The sequence below is a fragment of the Falco punctatus genome (assembly GCF_963210335.1).
Source record: "Falco punctatus genome assembly, chromosome: 1".
Classification (NCBI taxonomy): Eukaryota; Metazoa; Chordata; class Aves; order Falconiformes; family Falconidae; genus Falco; species Falco punctatus.
Window position 1 is genome coordinate 58,075,002 of NC_137580.1, and position 24,887 is coordinate 58,099,888.

General features: G+C 39.5%; 1 protein-coding gene across 1 annotated transcript in view; it reads right to left on the bottom strand.

Moving 5' to 3' along the window:
• The window catches only part of SCFD2 (sec1 family domain containing 2), a 202,119-nt gene that overhangs the window by 142,799 nt on the left and 34,433 nt on the right, over positions 1–24,887 (bottom strand). Inside the window, exons 3-4 of the mRNA XM_080386071.1 lie at positions 22,498–22,625; positions 2,992–3,167 (exon numbers count right to left, since the gene is read on the bottom strand). Of these exons, the coding sequence (XP_080242197.1) occupies positions 2,992–3,167; positions 22,498–22,625 (304 nt within the window). The remainder of the gene's footprint in view (positions 1–2,991; positions 3,168–22,497; positions 22,626–24,887) is intronic.

Below are 24,887 nucleotides of genomic sequence, written 5' to 3' on the forward strand. Positions count from 1 at the left end.
ACATGAGGAATACTAGGGAGTTGCAGGCAGCATGGTACAGCATTTAGTTTGTGTTCCCCTTCCCACCTATCAGTTTTATGGATAGTCAGAGTTAGAAAAATAGAAAGAGGACCTCAAGAGAAGGAAAATACGATGGGGTGGGATATCTCCTTGGTAAACTGGATATACTGTTTCAATTCACAAAGCGCTTAAAATTTCTGGGTAGTAAAAGCTCCATCATGTGCATAGGTAGAGCAGCAGAACACAGAAAACTTGTGATTGACAAGATGAATCATTCTGATGCATTACTCTTAACTCAGCACATGATCCCTTTTCCTTTGCAGTCAAGGCCATGTTCTCAAAAAAATCCAGTTTCAGACCATTCACCCATCCCAGTTAAGGAGACGACAACACTGTAGTAAGTATGCAGCTGCACTGACATTCATTGGACTTTTAGTCAAAACCAAACTTCCTTGCTGGAGACTTAAAAACACTTACTGAGACAATACAGGTCTGAAAAATGTAGTTAAAGATCTTCAATTATGATAAAATAATGGAAGTGGGCTACTTTCTACCTCTAGCAGGCCATTTTTAGAACTAAGTACCTGCAACATCAACTGAAAGGAGTGAATCAAGGAACAAGAGAAGAAGAAAAATGGAAGACATTATTCAATGTATGAGTTAGACTAAAGGCTTCAGGTCAACAGTGTGATTTTTCTGAAAAACGCAAATTAGACTGAGGAGAGAATCACGACACCCATCAGAAAGATCCAGTAATGAGAGAAATTCCAAAACTGTGCAGATTTATTTTTTTGGGAAATCTGAGAATTTTAACACCAGCTGTTTATATTAGGTTATCTCCTTTGGCATCAGCTGGAGTCTGACATGCATCCATCAGTGAAAAAAATCTCAAATTCCTACACTGTCTGAGTGTAATAATATTACTCCCAGTAGATCTTTCACAAACAGTTGTCTTCTGTGTGGTTCCAATACAGGACAGTAACAATATTACCTTCATGTCAAAACAATTACTTTTTATTGAGGATTTTTTAAGATTTATTATTTTAAAATATCTGAAACATAACAATTATGCTAAAGAATTTCTCAGTAGTACTGCTGAAACAAACCACCATGGCATCATATTAGCAGAGTGCTATGTACCAACCATTCACAATGTAATGTCCTAGCTGATTTTTTTAAATAAAAATATCTCTGATGTCTTCTGGGTCTCTCAGTATTCTGCTTTTCCTATAACCCCGTCAACAGATCAGACACAGGCCACGTACTCAGAAGCAGATAACGCATGTCAGACTCCGCCTTCAAAATAGAGCCACTGAAAGGATACATGCTGTACAGATTGCATAATTCAACATAATTGTTGTTTGAACTACTGAAAATGAGTATGTGTGTAAGAAACAGTTACAAATGTTAGCCTAGAAAGTTTGCTTTGGCTAACACATTTTACCTTAATATGATGGGTGGAAGGCAGCGGGTATAATCCAAAACCACCTAAGACTATAAAAGTGCTTGTTATACATTTGTTTTTTATGAAATACATAGTTTGGTTGTTTCTTATCTGTTTTTCCACTCCCTGATGATTTATGGCGTGGCTTTTATATAGGCAGCTGTCTGTTGTGAAAACAGTGCTGAGCTTGCAGCTTTATTTTGAATCTAAAGCTGAACTGGTTTTAAGATGGAACATAACCAGCTTCTGAGAAAAGCTATGTGACGTGAGTCACTGCAGGACAGAGAAGGGGACTACAGGCTGTCACTCCCATGCTCTACAATCTAGACAAACAAAAGAATGGCTGCGATGAGTTCTTTTACTTGAGATGTGTTTGTTTCTTAACAGAGAAAGAAGGCTGCCAATGTTACTTAAAAATATTTCAGTCTTACCAAGACAGAACAGTTGGTTTTTTTTATTAACGTACACAAGAGCTTGCTAATATTTAAGTTTTGCATTATTTGCCCCCCAAAATGTTACAGAAATTCATTGACTAGAGAGCTATGAAGTATGGGCTGAGTCTTCTCAAAGGACGAAGGGTTATACCCTGCTGCCAGAGATCATGGGGAAAGTCGGGCTGTTAGTTTGTTTTCAACATCTAGACAAAGATAGCTAAGTTTTACTGAGGTATCTAGTTTTAGTTGAGGTCCACACTATACACTTAAGGCTGACTCTAACTTCACTATAAGTTAGCTTATGAAGACTTGCCTCTTGCTAGGACTTCAAAAGATGGTTCCTCTAAAACCAACACAATGGCAGAAGAGACAGCACAGGGAGGAAAGTTTTGAACTTTCCCTGAATTTCAGCAGAAATTAACTCTATTTGGTTCTCCGAAAAACTCCTCATTTGGTACAACTCCAAAGGTTAGTAGAATAGAGTTCAATATATGACTAACTCTTAATTTCCTACGAGAAATCCAAGTGTATTTAAATAATACTGTGGTCACCAACAGGATGCTGTAAAAAACATGGTGGTGGGAAGAGCTACGGGTAGATGACAGCTGTGAGCAAAGAAACCTCACACTCTTAGGGCATGGAATTTCCTACTATGCTTTTATCTGCTCAGTAAATTACACAAGTTTTACCCTCACATGGTAACAAAGTCCTCTTTACATTTGATTCCGCACATTCGCACATTACCTCAAGAAGCATCTTCAGACTGGTGGTAATAATAATAATAAAACCAGCAACAACCATAATAATCTGTCTGTTGCTAAAAGTTTTATCATCTTGGATTCTGATATGTAAAACTGTCACCCAAATCAGATTATTTATGTACTTCACCTTTAATGCCTACCTTTTTGTTTATAAAATTATTTTTAGACAAAACTATAGAAGATTAACTGTGCAGGTTCCCATTTCTTTTACCAGTTTGGCAATAAGGAACAGCTTTTCAGCAATACGTCCAACACACTTCATAAAAAATACAAGCTACAGAATTCAACGGGAATTCAAAAAAATTAAATAAAACATTTTTCCTTAGGTAAAATAAATTGACATAATATGTACCTGCAGAAGTAATCTCTCAAAGGCAAGGAAGTTGTCCCATTTGGAAGTCTGTGGGTGTTTCAAAGTCTGGATCGTGGCCAGCACAAGCTGTACAAGACCACAATGGTTCTCCAAAGCTTTGAGATTATTTCTGAAAAGCTGAATGTATGAGCTGAGCTGCTCTGGGGTGACTCTGCCTGTGGAAAGGAAAACAGGACACAGCATTCAGTGGTGGCAGTGAACGGGTTAGAGAAAACTTCAGAGGCTTTCTCCACTATGGGCCTGATCCTAGCTTCACTGCAATCCCTGGGAGCTTCAAGCTGCAGCAACAGGTCAGGACAAAGACTCCATCCCTGAATTGTGGCATAAGGTATGTGGTATGACAGGCATTCAACAACACACAACAGATGCTGACATAAAGGGTAATACCTGGGGTTTTTTTCTTTTCAGACATAGAGGGACAGTTATTTAAGCTAGGGAAATAATACTTGACAACTACTTCTAAATAATCTTTCTGTTTTTATCAAAAGTCCAATGGGAATTTGTGAGCCTTCTACCTTACACCAGACTCACATGCTCCAGCAGCTTCCTGAGGGTACATTTTTGATCAGTGTTGGCTCAAAAACCAGAGATAACGTTAGTGATTCAAAGAACTGTTTTCTGGAGCATTTCTTGGAAGGGACACTTCCAAGGCATGACTCTTCTATGTCTGAGATGCATTAAGTGTAGCATGATTTCACCCGTTATTTGAAAATAAACAACCTGGTGCCCATGCATTAGCCTGTAGATCTCTCCTTAAAAAAGCATGAGGGGAGTCATTCAGGCCAAACAAACACTACAGAATTAGCAGTTATTGCACCCAACATTGAAGTGCCAGCTAAACTGCTTAATCACTTTATATTTTGGAAGTGATCTGTTCCAGGGAAGAAGGTCCATACTACCTACTCTGCCCCAAGCAAATCATCACAGGCCATCACACATGCCATCAACATGCAAGGAAATACGGTGTCAAAACACAATCCTAATTGCAAGTCTGGACTGAAATCCAGACCAGGACTGTTTCCTGGTTCCTGGCAGCGTCTGCCAGTAATGAATCATCTTCCTCAGGCAAAGCAGACCTACAGAGCAGGGATATGTGAGATGGAGTGAGAAAGGTCCTTTAACTTAAACACAACAAGCTTTGGTGTCAGGAAGGCTCTAGGCTGATGCTAGGCATAGCTTACACCACTGATTGTTTTATTCAGTATTTTTCCAGAAGGGAAAGATCTTGTAAGTCTGCTACTGTGTTTCTTCTCTGCATTTGGTTATATCATCACTTTACAAGGCTCTCCACCTGCCTCCATCCTTTCAGTATCATATAAATGGCGAATAAATCATTCCAACAGTGAATAAATGCTGAAAGCACTTTCTCTTAGGGACACCAAGGGCAGTTTTTGGAAGAGCATTTAGATTAGGGAAAACTGCTAAATAAAGCAAAAACACACAGGCTCTTTATGTGAATTTTAATGGAAAGCATCAAACTGAAAAGTCAGCAAATTAACACACAAATCAAGCTGACACCACTCAGTGGGCCTAAGAGCTGACAAAAGGCTTCCACAGTTAGCCCACATAGGCTAAAACAGCAACCACAGCCATGTGTGTTTTTAGACTAAACACTGGAGCCTTCAGTCTTGTTTTACTTCTTTTAAAGCTGTGTCAGGCAGATTTACATGGTGATTTGAAAATGTCAGTCCACCATGCCTTGCAGCATACCTTTGATAATGACTGCATTATTACCTATAGCAGTTCTGATACATTGTAGCAAATTCAAAATCTGGTAACTTGCTTCAATTGAGAAAACATGCAGTTGCCAGACCTTCCGTCATATGAAACAGTAAAATGAGAGGGCTTTCAAGACTTCTGATTTTCATTTTTTTTTCAAAAATTTTTTTTCAAGAGCTTTGTTGCAGATTGTCCCTTGTGAAAGTGAATCCAGATGCAGCACTGGATCAGTCTGAGATCCATTCAGCACCATCTTAGATAAACAATCAAATTCTTTCCCACCCTCAGAGTAGCACCAAAAGAAAGTCCAACACATACATAAATATAAGTGAAATCCTGACCTTAGCAAGTAATTTACAAAATTTACATTGGTATTAAAGAGTAAGTATTACAGATGAGATGTTGGACAATATCCATGGATCCAGGGTTCAAGAGTTCCAGCAAATTTCTACACAGAAATCTCCCTGGACAGCTGGATGATAAATACAACTGTTCTAGTAGATGTGGAAAGGAATCTGGGAAAGTGACTGGTGATAATCAGCAATTTAATTTCTTTTCCCAAGGCCTAAATCCTCACCATCTTCCCTGCTGCTTGCTCACAGAGGGAGATCTCAGCACAACAGACTAAATTTAGTCTAATCCCACCCCTACCAGCCTTTTAAAGTCCCTCTGCTGTTTCAAGCCCTTTTGTGTTGCAATGTGGCAGACAGGTCCTATGAAATCAAGAGATAGATGCCAGACACATCATCGTTTCAACTGTCATTTTGTCCTTCTAAGGCAAATCCAGAGATTCACAGGCAGAAAATGGCAACTACTGGCAGAAAGGACTTCAGTGTAAGCGTCTGGTCCTGCTGTCTTCTCTTCCTGCTCCCTCACAATCATACTCTGTTCCAAACTCTACACCTATGCACAGCCAGATGTCTGTGTGGGCACCAAAGTCTGACTTGCAAGCACTACATTATGCTGACAAAGCACTTGATCATTTTTTAATTCCTGGATGTGGGAAGAAGTATGACCTCAACCACCTTTAATGGATTTAAAAGTACTAATAAGCTTTCTGGCACAAACACCAAAAATTCCATATTGTCTGGGAAGTAACCTTTGCCATGAATAGTTATCAAGTGTAGCATGTGTGAAACTGGTACTCTGTCAATTACGTTAAATCACAATACAGGACTTGATAAAACTAACGTCTACTGAAAGCAAAACGTTTCAAAGCTTCATGCCTCTTCTGAAGTACAGGATAAAATGAGTAGGTGGTGGCTGGGAAGTCTCACAGTGAAACTCAAAAGTTAATAGAACACAGGAGGATGGGGAACAGGGAAGAAAAACAGTAATGCTGACAGAGAGATGATGCAGGTAGTGCAGGAATTAACTCAGCTAAGAAACTGAATGGTTAGTTAGGAACAACTGAAGTATGTGTGCACTAATGCAAGAATCTTGAGCAAGAGAACAGAAAAAATAGTGCAGGGAATGAAACTGGACATTACAGAAGTAAAAGGAACATGATGGACTAGGTACCAGTCTCACTACTGAGGAGCCAGTTCTGGCCAGGAAACACTGAAAGTCAGTGATGAAGCAGCTCTATTTTAGTAATCTGACAAACTGAGGATAAAAGGAACAGATAAGAGGGACTAGGCTAGAGTAGGAAAAAGAAAAGTAATATTTATTTATAAGAAATGCTGAAAATTAACTACCTTAATAGTCTAATGTTGCAAGTATGAAAAGCTTCAGGACAAACATCCAAGAAAAATATACCTTACGTCACATAGAAAAGGGTGAAAAAATGCAAAGTACATTTATCAAAGAATATCATGTCAAACTTGTATGTAACCGATTAATGAATTAATTATAATCCACATGGATTTAGCATGCCATAACCATATTTAAGGGGGAAAAGACTAGAATTAAAAGAAATACAAGATATCTAAGAAACTTCCAAAAGTAGATGGCAGGTAATATGCAACTGTATTGGGTCTGGCTGAGATGGAGTTAATTTACCCGCAGCAGCCCTCGGAGTGCTGTGCTTTGTACTCATAGCTGGAAAGGTGCTGGTAACACACCAGCGATTTGGCTACTGCTGAGCTGTGCTCCACCAGTGCTCTACCACATCCAGGCTGGCTCTCCAGCATTCCCTCCTCACCAGCAGGCTGGGAATCAGCAAGATCTTGGGGGACGCAGCCAGAACAGCTCATCCAAACTGACCAAAGGGATATTCCATACCATATGATGTCTGTTCAGCAATAAAAGCTAAGAGAAAGGTGGTGGCAGAAGGGAGGCATTTGTTATTTACGACGTTTATCTTCCAGAGCAGCCACCATGTGAACTAAAGCCCTGCTTCCTGGGATTGGCCAAACATCATCTGCTGATGGGAAGTAGAGAATAAAATCTTTAGTTTTCCTTTGCTTCCACACATGACCTTTGCTTTTGCTTTATTAAACTGCCTTTCCTCTTGACATACAAGGGTTTTTTTCCCAGCTTATTTTCTCCCCCACCCCTGTCCTGCTGAAGAGAGCAGTGAGAGCGGCTTGGAGAGCGCCTAGTGTCCAGCCAAGGTCAAACCACTGCAGCAATAGAGAAGTACTAGCACACCAAAAAAAAAAAAAAAAAAGGTAAAGTAAGTGTGCTTGTGTGTGCATGTACACATTTGTAATACAAATTTTGGTACTAAACAGTGTCAAGATGAGTGCTGTCACAAGGTTGTGAAAGATCATTAATATGGAGAAAGAACAGAAGGCACAGCTGGATTGCTTTGAGCACTGAACTACTCTAAGTGGGATAAAATTTAACAGTATAAAGTGCAAAATTATGCATTTTGATGCTAGGATAACAGCAGGTGCTGTTGAACTGGGAGTTAAAACCTGGAAATCACTGAAGGAGGAAATAATGTCTAGGCCTCCTCACTGTAAAAAGACAGGTACAATCCACACCAGGTGATAGAGTTACAGTAAAAAAAAAGACCATAGAAATGCCTGAGTACAAAGCTTCTGCCCTCCTAGAGCACGCAGTGCAGCTCCAATCACCCTCATTCCTGGAAGTTTAACTCAAAGTTGTGCTGCCTGCACAGAGAGGCTTCTATAATGATTAGGAGGACAGAGAACTTCAGTTAGGAAAGTAAAATAGAACTGACTGGCTCATATGGGCTCCCTGCCCCACCTGGAAAAAAACAGAGTTCTCTATAAATGCACAAAAAATGTTTACATTAAGGGTCAGAATTGGTACTAAAATCAATGGGCATAAATAAGACATGAAAATATTTACACAAGACGTTAAGCAAGGTATTGGTATATCAATCAATCTTTCAACAGTAGAGACAAGAGTGGAGGCAAACAAATTTAATTTGTTCTAAGGCAGGGTTTAATGAGTGTCTAACGAGCAGTTGCATAAAAGCTCACAAGACTTAATTCAATACAAATGGCCCCCTTCAATCCTTCACTCCTACAGTAATTAGTCTGCAAACATATTGGGACATACAGATGTTGAATTCCATCTCCAACTTTCAAGAATTAAGGGCAGATCCCAAAAGAACTACAGACCACTTTTGCCAACTTTTAAACAATGGAAGCCATACCTTGTATTTATAAAAAATAGTTACTTGAAATAAATGATTTTGTTAAATATTAAAATAGCACCACTGAATACAAGCACAGTTAACACTAATGCACAAATAATGATGTGTACAGTTAGACTGAATGGAAGAAATAATTCTATTACTAGTAAAGCAGTTCACTCAAGTTAGACATACTGGGCCAGAAATTACCACCAACTGATATTAAAGGTCTGTCAAAAATCTTGTTTTGAGTAGTGAGAGTGTTCAAGTGGAATGAAAAGACTTTTACCTCAACAGTTAAACAAAAAGTTAACTGGACAAACTGCACTTGTAGACATCAAGACATGATTCCACAGTATGACTTTTTTCCATGTTAAATTAATGCTGCAGCCTACGTAGTGTAATGCAGGCATTGCCTCAAGAAAACAATTATTTTTCAAGACTGATTTACTGGTAGAAGTAAATTTTCAAAATTCAGAATCCCAAAGCGCTTTGTTGTTGTTGTTGTTACATAAAGATTTATGGATGAAGGAGGTGTCTAAAGAGCAAAGGTCAGAATTATCAATGTGCTGTTCCAAACATAGTCCTTCATCTAACACTTAGTTAATTATCTCCATAAGGACAAGAAAACAAGTAAAGAGGAAAATACATTTTGTGACCAATTGAATAAATAAGTGGATGCTTTTCCAAGACTACAGAAACCGCCAAATACACAGCTTTAAACTTTGTTCAATTTTATGCAAGAACATAGTTTGAGCTTCACTGGCCAGAGTGCTTTTGCTGAGGTCCATTTTTCACTCGACAGAACCACAAAGAAATGACCTTGGCACACTTATGTTCACAGGTGAGATTTTTCAAGGCAGTAGAGGGCTGAAAAATTCCAAACAAATTGTTTTCCTTGTCTACAGTATTAGGAATATAGACCTATCACAGTAGCTTACCTCTGATCATGTCCAATGCTGGATATTTGCGAGGAACGTGGAACGCTCTCATACTTCACAAAGCCAACTGGGCAGCTGCACTGCTAAGGGAGTCAGATATTTCGCAAGCTAAGTGAGAGCGATTTAGTAGGACAGATGACACCCCTTATGTCTCCTTGTTAGTGTAATTCCAGATATTACTAAGTCAAAATGCTTTTCTACTTCTTAGGAGGTTTCAGTAACACTCTAATAGCAAGTGCCACAAAAATAACTTGCTCTCAACTTTTCTTTAGTTAACTTCAAAAGTCCTCCAGTCCTTACACTGTTAATAAAGAAGAGAAGAATGCCAACTACTCCTTAGTTCTTGGAGAGACGAGAAGTAGACCAGTACGAGATGCTGTTTAGCTGGCTTTTCCACAATAAGGCTCTGGACCTGAAGAGCACTAAACCTTACAGCAGGCTGAAAGCAGATGTCACAGGTTTACTTCCAAGACTGCACACTCGTCTCCCACAAACAAACCCACCTGCTCTGAGGTTAACGGTCACTTGTAAGCGTGTCTCCCTTTTCTGCTGCAGAAGCACTAGTATCCAGATAATCCCATGGTCACAGGTATGTGCACAAACGGCAAGTCCCCATTACAGCAGTCCCAGGGTAAGTCCATCCTGGGGGTCTAAGCAGCCCCTGACGTACACCCCAAACCACAAGGCAGTGGCAGCCTCCTGCTGCCTGCCCCCAGTAGCACTGTGCCACCAAGGAAGAGCTGTGAGCAGCCTTCCTTCCTTGCTGGCCCTTACTGTCCCCTATTCCTCCTGCAGGACACAGGCGTTGTAGATCAGCTACTTTTCCCTACCTGTCGTGGGCTTTCCAGAACAATGGACCTTCAGAGAGGCACAGCCTGTCACGTCACGTCTGAAGGTGTGTATAGCAGTGCCTTTCAAGGACATAGAAGCCATCAACAATGGTGACAACTATGCTGAGGTTTAGCAACTTCTGGCATAAAGGTATACACACAGAATAAATAAAGCTGGACTCTATTTACTACTCAACTAACACTTGCCATCTGAGTGTGAACATCTAACCCAACTTGGCTACAGTCTCATCAGCTGCAGCATTGAGTTAGTTATCTCAAAAGCAGTTTATTATTCATCACTAGATGCACACGGTATCATTAAATCCTTGTTTTAATGCTGTTCCTATATAGATCATTTATATTCACATAAGTGTCATATGCTGTTTTAGCCACCTATCCTCGTTAACCTCAGTTCTTTGCTACAAAATGGAAACAGTACTTAAATACCAGTTCCGTTACTATTCTTTTCAAATTCTTTTATACACCTTAAAACAAATAAAACCCAGTCAATTAGGTGGGACAAATATAACTAAAGCACTCTAACATAATCATCAAGACTTTGAGTTCTAAGCACCTAAATGCAGAGGATTATGACCCCAGTTATGATTTACAACTCCTAGGCTATCTGCCATTGCAAGTTCCTGAGTACATTCAGAAGACTTTAACAAACACAACTGTTAGCTTAGCTGTCTCAGTATGGATTGATATTTTTTACTTTTTCGTCATTCAGAGCTTTTCTTGTTTTTTAAATGTATGGCCACTTCAACAATTTCCTTCTTTGCGCACTTTACCATTCTGTTTCCCCTTTTCATTGTTAAATCAGCCTGAACAAAAAAGTAACAACAATCTCCAGCCAGCCCTCCCAAACATTAAAGCAAAATTCAGAATTGTTTGAATAAGTAGGTGAAATCTTATCTCACAGAATTATAGAATCATAGAATCATTTCAGTTGGAAAAGACCTTTAAGATTATCAAGTCCAAGTGTTGACCCAGGACTGCCAAGTCCACCACCAAACCATGTCCCTACACACCACATCTACGTGGTTTTTAAACACTTCCAGGGATGGTGATTCCTCACCTCCTTGGGCAGCCTGTTCCGATGCTTACCTACCCTTTAGTGAAGAATTTTTTCCTAATATCCAACCCTGGCATAACTTGAGGTCATTTCCTGTTGTCCCATTGCTTGTTATCTGGGAAGAGACCTACCCCTATCTGCCTACAACCTCCTGCCAGTGAGCTGTAGAGAGCACTAAGATCCCCCCTGAGCCTCCTCCTCTCCAGACTGAACAACCCCAGATCCCTCAACCATTCCTCATAAGACTTGTTCTCTAGACCTCCACCAGCTTCATTGCCCTAACTCTCCCAGGGGTTTAGCTTCCCATTAAGCTTCCTAGGGGTCACCATCTCTATTAAACTTCCAATTTAATACTGGCATACCAGTTTCTGAAATCCCCTTCTTAGTCTTTGACTAAATATGTATCATGGTCATATTTTACCACCTTACTTTTCACCTCTACCACTAGGTTAATAAATACTGAGTACCAGGCCAGCCCTAAAAAAAACCAGTAATCCTTCAAAACAGTAAATCACTACGATTGTAAAGGGACTTGAAATCTGCAAATTTGGTTGAATCATCTCCTGGACGCTTTAAATTTCTTGCAGAAATGAATCAACTTGTTTGTCTTAAAATAACACGCCCAAAGGATTTCAGGTGGCTTGCGCATGTCCTCATTTAGCACTAAGACATATGTTTTCAGACACTGAGTACTTCATCATGTTCTTGGCATGCCGTCTCAGAGAAAGGGAGGTCGTTGTTGTTCTTTGGTACATTATTTACAGGACTGATTATTTCTCTGATGACTTCTGGAAGGCTTCTGCAGCTGAGAATACCCTAACAATCATTTTGGGTGGAAAGCAAATAAATAGGGATGGAAAACATGATGATGCATGAATATGTATATATGTAATTCACCACGTCTCTTGTGTAACAAGTCATCCTTTGCAGGACTGAATGATGAGGCTCACACAATTATGCTTACAAAAAAGCACCCAGTTTTACTGTTCTACCTTAAATCTTAGACTAGACTTTGCAAGCACACCAGCACGTACTGTACCCTTGGTTTAAATCCTTCAGCACGGGCTGTTCTCAGCAACACTTCACTCATTGCTTTCAGCTACTATCTTTAAGTTTGCTCCACTCCTTTTTTTTGACTAGATGGTTCCTTTCTTAACGTAAAGACATTCTGAAGCCCTTTCTGTCATGTTCTAAAACACACAAAGCACAGTCCTTAGTGCTGACACCCACAACTGCCCCAGTGTTCCAGCAAAGTGCAGGTGCCATGTGTTTCCACTGTGTGCCCAGCAGACACCAGCATCAGCATCTCCCACCCCATGTTCATGAACTCTTCTGCTGATGCAAAACACAGTCATTATGGCTGATGCACACTATGAAATTAAGATCTCATAGCACACCAGCCAGGCTGCTTCCCCATTAAACAACAGCAATGGCAGTAAATTTCCTTTTCTTGGACTTAAAGAATAAGTGTTTTGTTTTTCACCCAGGTTCAAAGAGGCTTAAGGGACCTACTCCTGTGTTTTTAACCATGTCTTGATCATCACAAATGGACAATCTACAAGCACAGTGGCACTTTTTTTAAAAAAATATTTAAATTCAAAACTTCAAAATATTTCTGCATCCATGTGCCAACTACATTTTAATCAAAGATAACACACTACCAGCATATTTCTGTTTCACATCAGTGCACACGGTTCTGTGTTTCACTTCCGTCTGCAAACTGTTTTATAGCAGTGAAATGCAAAGACACAAATATGACATGACTTACAATTAGGGCTTGAACCATTACCCATCCTACACCACAAAAGACTATCTAGCATGCAGTAGGTTATTCACTGAACAATGAGATAGTTGAGACAAAAATACATTTCCTGAAACATTGTAAAGTAACTTAATCTAGGAACTGTTATTTATGCAAGAATATTAAGTTACAGAACAAAAAAATTTTCAAACCCAAAAACAAACCCTAAAAATTCAACAAGAGTTTAGTGTTAAACACGGTGCTTGATACTTCAGAACCAACTAAAGTAGTTCTTTAAACTTGAGGGCAAGTAGTCCCATTATTACACTTTTTTTTTTTTTTAAGGTAAATCTACATAATGTATAATGCAGTACTAATTAAATAAACAAAACCAAGCAAACAACAAAAAAAAAACCCTCTCAACCCAAACCAACCCAAAAAGTCAGAAAAAAACAGCACTTCATTTCCTAAACAAGAACAGCAAAAAGCCATTTAAAGTCACCTGCAGAGAATAACTTCCTAAAATATTGAGACAGAAAATTTGCCTCCAAATAAACTTCTTGCAATAGGGGAAGTACAGGACACTCTACAAACTTAACTTTTTCTTTAATACTATTCCGAGTAGTTTCAGTTTTGGATTAAAACATCTCTCTGCTAATCTGTTTTGGTTAAAATTTATTTCATTTTGTTATGAGTGCGCTTCACATTACCTGCCCCAGTCTCCTTCTCTTAATTAGGCATGTTTCCTTTAAGCAGAGAGCAGGACTTAATTCCCAGGAGGATCACTTCCAAACCCATTCCCAAAAGCTGTAGCTGTTTTTACATTAGGAGAACTCAGTGCGGTTGCACATTCCACATCATTCTTTTGATCTTTGCAATGAAGATTTGGTATTTCAAGGTACTTTTTACAGGTAGGATGTGTAAATGACGTGTTCTATTACCGTTTTTTTCCTCTTTCTCTCCTCAGTAAGATAGATTTTAGTGTGTACATTTCCCAGGAAAAAAAAAAACCAAAAACAAACCACACACTTTAAGGGTCAAATCGATACTCTGGTATTAAAGATACATAAACTAGTGCACAAGTAGCAGGTAGGTGTGAAATGGTGTCTTCCCCAAGTCATAAAGGAACATAACTTACCAAAATAGGAGTTTAAGGGAGGGGAGAAAGGAAAGGTGAGAGATGAAGGAAAGAAACTGGTAAGTTTAAAAAAAAAAAAAAAAAAAAAAAGAAAAATTCACACAATTGGCTGAGCAGCTACAAGATCAACAGAGCTGAATAAGAATAAAAGCTACCTACAGCTGCCTTTATCGCTTTAGACTTTTCTTCTTCCTCATGAATTATACTGCACTGTTCCACCAGTTAAGAGCTCCTTCACTTTTAAACTTCTTGGTATTACAGAATCACAGTCTGTGTCCAGACCTGGCACGGTATCTCTTTCTCAGTTGTCAAACTCTTGCCCAAATAAAACAAATGCAGTTAACAAGAGTAAGCTTAAGTAACAATGCCTAAGAAGCCCTCTTGTTTTTATATATTTCCAGTCTTTGAGCAAAAGTCCAAAAAGGAGGATTAAAATTTACTGTTTGCTAGCACAATATTTCAACATTTGGGACACAGCAGTTTTCAGTTCTCTTTTCAACTGTAGAAACAATAGCACTCACTAAGAACACGCTTCATGGAAGCCCGTAGACACTAGCAAGCCTTTTGCCACATTCAACATGCTATTTTGCAGCAATCATAAAGCTTTTTTCCAGCCTTTATTTCAACTTTTTCTGTGTTTCTTTCACTTACAATAGTCTAACAGTGGATCTGTGACCTAAATCCCCCTAAAGTTCAGGATTAAATGTGTCTGTCAAGTTGAACATGAATCAGCTGTACAACCTTGTACAACCTTGCAGTGATGGAAGCAAGCCGTGTACTAGATGGCATCAGCATAAACGCAGCCAGTAGGCAGGTGGAAGTGGTTATAACCTTTTATTTAGTACTTGTGAGACAGTATCTGGAGTATGAAGTTTTGTGCTCCACAGTACAAAAGCAGGTCGAGAGAAGGGTCACTACAATCATTTACAGGGCTAGAGAAAACAATGCACAAATAATGGCTAAAGAAGATGGGTTTGGTTAGTTTCAAGAAATAACAGCAGGGAGGGGAGCTACTTACTGTCTTCAAGGTTATAATGAGTGATTACAGAGAACACAGAGTCAGGCTTTTTGGAGGTGGACAGTGAGAGGACAAGCAGGAATGGTCGTACACTGCAGCAAGTGCAAACTGTACATTAAGGAGAACATTTTCTCCACAAGGGCGGTTAAGACTGGTGCAGGGCACCCAGACAGGCTGTAAAACCATATCCTTAAACATATCCAAAATTCAGCCGAACAAGGTCCAATCTATTTATTCTAACTATTAGCTGTCTTTGGTTTTAGCAGGGGTTAGGCTTCCACAGATCCCTTCCAACATGAAATTATTCTACAATTCATCCATATTTGTGATACCACTCATTCTGTGCTAAGCTGCAGGTAGTCATCAAAAAGGGCAAGTTTGCTGAAAAGGCTTTTCAGTCAACTTCATATTACAAAATTCTTTCTCTAGGATGCACTTGATAAGAAAGGATGCAAACCGTGCTCTCAAAATGAGCCTTCTGCCACTGTTTTTACCACCAAACTTCTGCCACAATGTTACTGTTGCCTACACAGTAACATCCATTTCCCAGCCCAGTTGCCTGGACAGGATTCACATGAAGAGCGTAGGTACTTGCTCCTCCTAACTCATGTGTTTCTTTCAACTACACACGCTAGGCTGAAAAAGAAGGGAAGGAGGACAAACTGCAGAACATGCACATGGACATCACAGCTAACAAACGTACCTCAGAATAACTGGAACTATGTTTTCTCTTTTGAGCAATTGTTTTGTACTCTCAGGGCTGCTACTCTGTGTACCAGCAGGTAAGACTAAAACAAATGAATTGGCACACCACTTTCCCAAACTCAGCATCCAACCTGAAAGAAGCATAACGATTAGTGCAAAGATGGTTCCTCAGCTGATAATGCTTCTCAGCAACACTACACACAAATGCAGTGCCACTTACTGATGAAAAACAAACTTCTGCTCCTGAACACCTCCCCATCTCAGCTATTTTGTCACAATTCCCAAAAAACAGAGAAGTTTGTTGGCAGAAATACCAGTATTCTTCATCCTTTCTATTATATCTAACGAGTTACAGAGATGACCTGAAAAGCTCAGTTGCTTAAGAAAAAAAACCAGCAGGCTACATACTCTTTGCACATCTGAAGCTTGAAGCAACACATCTGTCCTAGACTGGCAAAACCAGATAACTATCAGAAGATGGGATCTGTTTAGTTAGATGAACACTGACCACACTCAACAGGGTCAAAACCCTGAACTTCATCCTGGTGTAACACTGCACAGTGAACCAGCCATAATATCAAGTTCCTTCTACAGTTCTCAATGCAGTCGTGACTATTCAGAAAGACAATCTCCATCAAGAGCTGTCAGGAAAGTCTAACTCCAAAAATCATTTCCCTGGGAATGCAAAGGCCTACATAGAAGCCACCCAAATAGGAATATAACCAAAACTTTCAGAAACACTTCAAACTCTTCAAAAACATTTAGCACTGAGAAACAAAAAGCCTTCCCGCCTCCAGGGGTGAGTGATGCAACAAAACATCTGTTATATTTGACCATCACTGAGACTGAGAACATTTGCTTCAGGTCAAGACTATGTTATTAGTTGCACTACAGGGAGAAATCAGAAACTCAGTATTGCAACATGCTGGAAAAACCAAATCCTTGTGGCTAGATAGTCCCACACTGCAGGACTTCTGTTACTTTTGATGAGACAAAGAGCAGACTCGTTTAACTCAGGAACCGCTTGCTCAGGATCCAGGCTCCGCAGTGGAAAGAGTTCAGGTCAGAGACAAGCAACATTCCCTCTCCTTGGAAAAATGCCGAGAACAGCAGTGAGCCCTTGGAGCAGCACTGTGAGACCCACCATCAGGAATCTGGGACTCCTCGGGCTAAGCCAGGCGTGTCTCAGACGAGTTGCTACGGGAAGCTTCCTGCTTCACAAAGATGCCTGGAGGAAGACTTTGGCTGCTGCTTCACTGATCCTGCAGCTTGCTTTCCTGATGGGTTTGGAGACCAGGTAAACAGGCCACAGAAAAATGTACATAAACATCCCCCAGAACAGCCTACAGTATGATCTCCTCTCTGCATCAGGAAGGGCCATAGTGCCTCCCAAGCCTAGTGGTTATCCAGGTACCCATCACTCAACCAGAGATGTGCTGCAGAAGGGATCCAAACACCCTGCAGACTGCTTTGAGCCCTACAATGATGATCTGCCTTCTCCTCCTCTGTAAGGACCTCAAACCCAGACTGACATTGTCTCACTACTTGTCTCTATCACAGAATTATCCTAATGGTTGGCCAGGGTAGATTTTAGATACCCAAGATCAGAACTGATTTATCTAGCAAGATATGTGTGTCCTCATCTTCTTTATTACAGCTCATTTTCTTAGTGAGTAGCTTTTATACCTAAAGTTTATCCCAGGAATTGATGGTATTTAATATTTTTACACTGGTCTTGTCAAGAATAAATAGCATGTTAAACACCATTACAGTCCAGTGCAAGTTTTCATTAAAAAAATAAAAATGTACATTTTGTATTTTATATTCTTTACATTTTTAGATAAGGTATTCATCTCTATTTTCCTTCCATTTTAAGGTACTTTTATAACTCAAAACATTTCATATCTCCAGGCTAAAATGCCAGGTCTTCCTATTTCTACACAAATTTTAGAGTTCAATTCAACCCATGTAAACTAGCCCATCAGAGAATGTTACTGTATTCCTCTTTATTTCACAAACCCTGAGGCTTTGCTAATTTTATTGTAAGTTTGATCTTTCAAACTGTATTTGTACAGTTAAATGGAAAGAAACGAAAAGGCTTTTCTGCTGCTAACAAGGGCTTGTGTAAAAGCAGGCTGCACTTTGTTTTTGTTACTATACCAATGTTTCAGCTTTCATCAGTCTCCAGGCCAGTAAAAAGACACAATACAAGAATTCAGACTCAATCAAGGTTTACTGTGCTCTTTTCAAACAGAAGAGCAAGGGTGTTTCTAAAGCCACAAAAGAACATTTGTAGCAAGGTTTTTACCACTGCCAAATACTATGCTAATAGCAAAGCTTTCGACAAGAGATTCATGGGCTGCCATGTTCAGAAGATGATTAAGATATGCATCAGACCTATGAAGAACTGAACAGGAAGTGAATGAATGGAAAAGCCAGCAACCTTTCTGCCGTACTGTAAGTCAGGCTGTCTCAGAGCAGAACTCCTTGCAGTCATATACTTTAAAAGCTGAGCAGAAGTAATCCCTTTCCATTATTTACAATCTTTCTTGAATTTAGCAGAACACAAAATCTCACCAAAAAGCTATTTAAATGATCTTCTAAATTTCTAAATAAAGATCATTTCATAAGGAGACTTAATTCTTTAAATAAATTTATTTAAACGCTAGGATTTTTATCAGGCCAAAGTAATTTACACCTATACATTTATACCTATATAATGAGATATCTGACCAGAATTTGGCAAATATGCATCTTCCTCAGATACTGACCAGCATTCATTTGGGTATCCAACCTACAAATGGAACTACCTCTAGAGGCAAAACAGCTGATATAGTTCTTAAAATGCATTGTTTGTTGTTTTCTTGGAGTGTGTGTGTGTTTTTTGGTGGTGCTGGGTGTTTTTTTTAAACAGACTGCATGTGTATTTATATAAAGATACAGAATATTTTAATGCTTCTTTATTTCAATGGACATATGGCAAAAGACAGCTCCACCTGTTTACATGTAAACACATACTGTTTCAGGAAATGTATCTATCTACATAAAAGGGTTAAGGCAAAACTCCAATGTACCTACTATGTTAGTAACGTGGTTTCAGTGCACTTATCTCATCCTGTAAAGATGGGGCTTAATGTCAGCATGCCCACAGTAAGCAACACCAAACAAATACTCCCCAAAAGCCAGTACTGGCAGCATTACTAAACTCCACAGGAAATTAGATCTTCAAAACCCATATACCCATGTTATGTATTTATGGATGGAACAAATTAAATAGTAAGTAAACAGGATGTAGCATGCATAAAGCCTTTATGCTGGCTGGAATTCTGCACAGTGCTTTGCCTGCCTCCTCCAGAACTGACCTCAGAAAAATCAAATGTGCTACATAGCTATCCAGCTCAGGTTTTGTTCCGTAAGGAAAGGGAAAAGTAGCTCCATAGTTTTGTTTTCTAGTTTGGTTTATGGACCATAACTTGTCATTTTGTCTCCCTCTGTGATGCAGTTTCCTAAGACTTGCAATTCACCTTTAAAAAGAAATAGGATTTCAAATTGCTTGCAATAAACAGTTCTGGACAGCTTACTAGCCTGTGTCACTTGCTGAAGTTTGTAACAATATAGTTCTTTCACTCAAAGTGAAATGACAGACAAAATATGCAGTTTCCTCAGGCATAAATGGAAGAAAACAGTAAAAAAAAAGGCAAATCCCCCTTGAAGATGGTGTAAAACCACTTAATGTTCCACCTGAGAACCTGAGTATGAAGCAGCTACAGCAAAAGGAGAGATTCATGCTCTATTTACAAATTTTGTGGAGATGGTCTTAAATTTGAAATGGCGCTTGCTTCAAAAGCTTCACCCAAAATTTTCAATGACCTGTTGCCAGCTCATCTTCAGCCGCCTTCTTTCTACACTGATCCCTTCTGAAACAGTCAATAGGACTTCCAGACATCCCCACTACCACTTTCCTTGACACAGCTAATGAAATAAATATGCAAATCAAGAACACCTGAGAGCAGTGCTCCAATCTATTCAGCTCAACAAATATGGCCAAAATTGCTTATTTTCTTTATTTCTCTTTCTTCTCCTTCCTCAGAACTCCTCTCTCCACCCTTGCTGATTTCAGCCAGAGAAGATGGAGTTCCCAGTGGCCTGCAGACATTTGGGGGCATTGGGGAATGGACATGTCTCCTTCTACATTTCTCCTTTCCTTGCAGGAGGAGGAGGAGACCACATTCAGAAGATATCAGAAAGCAAAATCTTGAGCTGTGTGTCCTCCCACAGCTAACTGTTGGAGCTCCTGCCACATGCAGCCAGGCAGAGAAAGAGGAAAATTGGCTGTCAGGCACCTTGCTTGCAAGAGGAATGTGGGCAAGCACATGCACACCTCAGAGTAATAAGCAGCCTTTCAAAGCCCAGAAAACAACAGAATTTATTTTCCTTGCACTGGAAATATGGAAACAGGATAGGATCAGATTTCCCATCACTGCACAGGGCTCCCACACTGCCAGTGTCACACATGGTGCAGTTTTTCAGGCAGGTGGCCACTGCAGGAGGGCTCAGCTACACCAAACGGAATTCAAAGCTTTGCTTTCAAATGTAATTCACTCCTTATTTCCAGAGGGAAAAAAAGCAAAAAAGTAGTAGTAAGGAAAATACTCTTACCATCTGACACAGCTGGTCTTAGTAAAGAGAGTAAGAGGCAACGTTCATGCTAGAAAAGCTCTGTCATTTAGTATTAGGGTCATAAAAAACTCAGAAAATACCTTAAGTGTTGGGAAAACCAGTGTGCAATCCACCAAGATCTTCTGCTACAGGCAGTACCCGAGGTAAAACTGTAAAACCTCAAGTCTAAGCACAGAGCAGAGTGAAAGCATTTCCCTTCTCTCAAGCCAGTGCTGCCTCATATCACAGCTGCAGTGGAAGGAGCCTTTCGACTAAACATAGGAATTGGGACCAGAACAGGCCACTAATTTTTTTTTTCCTTCTCAGCAAAAGCAGCAATTGATAAACAACACAATTTCCAGCTTCCCTACAGAGAATGAAGATGTTCTGTAGCATGATGAATGAGCAATGAATGCTGTGAAGATGTAGATCTGTTCTAAAAAGTCACTAATAAATATGTGTCAATGGACAATGTGACATCTGGGGTTGTTTCAAGTTTTTTGCATTTAGGCTCAATAAGAAGTGTGACTGTAGTGCCGTCCTTTTCTTGTTTCTCATTTTATCTCTGTTTATCATTTACAAGATTGCCTTAAATTTTGTTTCACCCTTTGAAGTTCAACTACAAAGTTAACAACTTGTTATGACTCTAGTGCAAGATACATGTGCACAAAATAAATAACAGAATTCCATAAACATTAGTAAATTACAGCTACACTTCAACAAAAAACAAGTCAGAAATTTGTTTCATGATCAACTCTCAAATGTTTCTATACAGCACCATATTGGGCTCACATGTCAGATGCTTAGGCTGCCCTCGGTGTCAGCTAATTATTAAGCAATGATTAAGAACCAGGTTATTGCAGCCTTCACTGGATACCACAGGAAGGGGACACAGAGGAAAGGGCAACCGATCTAACCATTCACACAAAGCAGCAAAGGCGGTCGATAGATTGTTACCTCTCAAAGATGGCAAGTAATTACTTCAAAAACAAAGTTGAACTTCAACATTCATAAGCATTTTTCAAGGCGTATGTAATAGAAAAACAGTGGGGGCTTCTTAATGTGATTATGGTGAATACTCACAGAGTATTGGTGAAAGATTACAGAAGATTTTGGTTATTTACTGTGCCTTACCTCCTTCAGACAAGTTTGTAACAGCCTTCTCACAGCTGTTCCTTTTCTATTTCCTTAAAACAGCTTACAGCATTACTGTTGCAGAAATCTAGTATTTCTGATTAATAATCTACTAAAGGCATGCTGTAGGTATTTGTAAAGACCATACTATATATGAAATGTTATAGTTGTTAAAGAGTTCATGAGTTGGCTGTACATCTAATTCTTCTACAATATGTTGGCAGTTTACTCTGGAGTCCCAGACAAAAGCCTATTACTCTTACTCCATGAGGACCTTTCTCTCTTGATGAAAAGTTCAGCGTAAAATAGCCTTAAGAGTACGTAAAATGCAAAAAATCATTGTGGTATAGAGCAATACCAGTTTTTATAAGCCTAATGTTATATCAGTTCCTGCATTTCACTGAGTATGGTATATAGTGAGAATGAGGTTCTAAAAAAAAGCTATTGAAAGTCATTATGTTATAATCTGTATCTCTAATATTTTGAAGAATTCAGGTTTAAATCGTGCCTAGATGTGGTTTTCAGCTTAAACTCTTTTGAGCCAGGCAGCCTTATTTCACATAAACCTCACTACTTATGTAATGTAATCATATGCAAGATTAAATTCTATCAGATCAGCTGCTAATTACAATGCTTGCTTTCAGGACACAAATCCTGCTGACTTCTTAAGAATACCCAAATCCTCATGCTTTGCAAAATAAAGGCAAGCAGCACTGCTCATCATTTGCATGCCTTTAGAACCATCCTTCATAGAACTCCATTGCCTCACCACTGCTCTGAGTCTTTTTAAGACTGTTGTATTTCAAAGAAAACAACTGCCTCTCACTTATATACCAGAATGACCCTATGGTAGCCACGACGCTCACCTGTAATCTGTTGTCAAGTATGGGGATGAACCAAGGATGGGGTGAGTTTTCTCTGAGGGTTAAGTGGAAGAAAAGGAGCCGACAACATCTTTCACATCACACTACTCACCCATGTTCATCTTAATAGGTAAATTTTCTCTGCTCGCAGCCTCCACAAGGTGTCTCCGAGCCTCCATCACAGCTTCCTTTTGTTTGAGGTTCATGAAGGACTCCCAGAGAGCTTTGGCAGCTGGATCACTATAAGAAAATGACAGGGTTACACTAAACATTGCTTGAATAATGGAGTAAGCTTAAGACAACATTTATATTCTAAGATGAGCACTTCTATTTAGTAACTCCTCTGAGGTGGGCAGGATACAAGCAAAAATAACGTGATCGTAAAAGCTCGTTTTTTCTTAGCAGGACAATTATTACAGCTACAGAAAAAAAATCTAGGATTTTTTTGCTACTAATTATAACGTGTTAGGATTGACATATTAAAAAAAGGTATGTCAGCCTCAACATAACCACTACCATTCAACCATGGGAATATCAGGAACAGTCCAAACTTCTTCAGCCACCAAAAAGCTATGGAAAGGGTGCGCCCTAACTTCCCCGTGGCAGTTTAAATATCCCAAAGCCAATACTTCACTTCCAATGCTGAAGGCTGTTGGTATGATGTGATGAACTACCAACACTTCAGGTTTCGTGGATTCTCCTTGCATGAAAAGGATAATCCATAACAGAATGAACCGTCAGTACTTCTGCATTTACAGATTTCCTTTTTATTGTTGCTGTTGCTAAGCTTAAATCAGGAATTTGTGAGGCTCATCTGCATTCAGTTCCCTGTCAGTCTTCTCTCTCCTCCAGGACACTGCATTTGTCACTGTTGTGAATGAATTCAGGGGGAGAACCCTCACCTGGGGCTACAGCCACATATTGGGATTAACTGTGTTGGATTCTTTTTTTATTTATTTTTTCTTAAACAAAAAACTTCCCTCTAGTTTTTCCTCAGGAGACATTTAACTCCTAAACACATTTTGATGGCATTTACAACATGCTTATAAACACGCCAAAACAAGCTTTGTTTCATGGAAAATAAAACACCCCAGCAGTTCATTTGATACCCATTACAGAGCAGCTGTGCTTACAGTCTGCTGCAACAGCAAGGCTATATTTAGCAAATCTGTGATATCTCCCAAACCAGGTAAGAGGATTGCCAAGCCCCACTTCTGTCATCCCAGGAACCCACATCCTCTGTCAAAGCCTGAGTGGGTGGAAGGACCATGGGAAGAAGGTTGAGTTACCCTTCTTCTGAGCAAACCACAAATGAATAGGAACAGCAAATTTCATGCCATGCTTTAAGAAAGGAGAAGACAGACGATCTGACATAATCTTTCAATTTCTCTTCCACATAGTACTAACTTGACCTTCCTCCAGTGATGGAGGCAGGAGGCAGCGCATCCCAAAGTGGCCAGGGCATCTGCAGCAGCTCCCTCTATTCCATCGCCAAGTGTGATCTGAGTGCTGATGCTGCGCACTGTTCATGGGCAGCAGCTCCAAGGGGATTCCTCACAAGAAAAAGCATGCTGATTTGTAACATATGATAGTGCAAGAAATAAGGAAGAGTCTTTCAAAGCAACTAGATGCTTCAACACAATCTTCCTTAAGTAATGGATCCTGGGTATGCTATTTTTACAAGCTATCTGCCCAATTATTGTGATTCACTGAGTTTCTGTAGACTTTTTTTCTTCCCGCTGCTTTGCTGAATACCATGGTTTAGGTATCATATACAGATCAATACATAAACAGGATGAGATCAATATATATTAACAGCTCATATACATAGCCATCTGACTAGGTCAATCCACAGAAAGCAACAGTTGCTACACTCAACCATTTTTTTTTAAATATAATAGGGAAAAAGACCAACAAAAGTAATCACATGCATTGTATATTTTCTGCTGAAAACACTTCTCCTGCTCCCCCTCTACTACACTTTCAGAGGACTTTTGCTTTGAACAACTGCCCGCTCCTTAACTTCATCAATGCCAAGACAGGAATGGCTGCTGGGAATGAGTCAGCAGGATGCAGTACAGGGCTCTGGTGTGGCCTCTTGCCTGATCTGAGAAGTTACCACAAAATTTTCCTTTTAGAAATTTCTAATGCTCGGAAATAATATTATCTTATCTTTCCCTTTTGGTGAGACATTTGTCTGCAACTGCCTTCCAGCTCTTGTCATGGTGCCCTTCCCCTCCTTTTTTTCCCATCTGCAGTTCCTCTGCTTTGGTCCAAATGTCCTAATGTGATGACACTGGTGCTGCAAACAGTGATTTGTATGGGATACAGTACCTCAATTCAAGTTCCTCCTTTCTCTTGCATTCCTTGACTTCTCAAGGATTATTTATATACTTCACACACTGTCTAGTGTACCACTGTACTCTGAAAGTAGTTTTCTGAAGCTAAGTAGATTTTTTTAAATTATTTTACATATTACACAATATGTAAAGATATTGACTG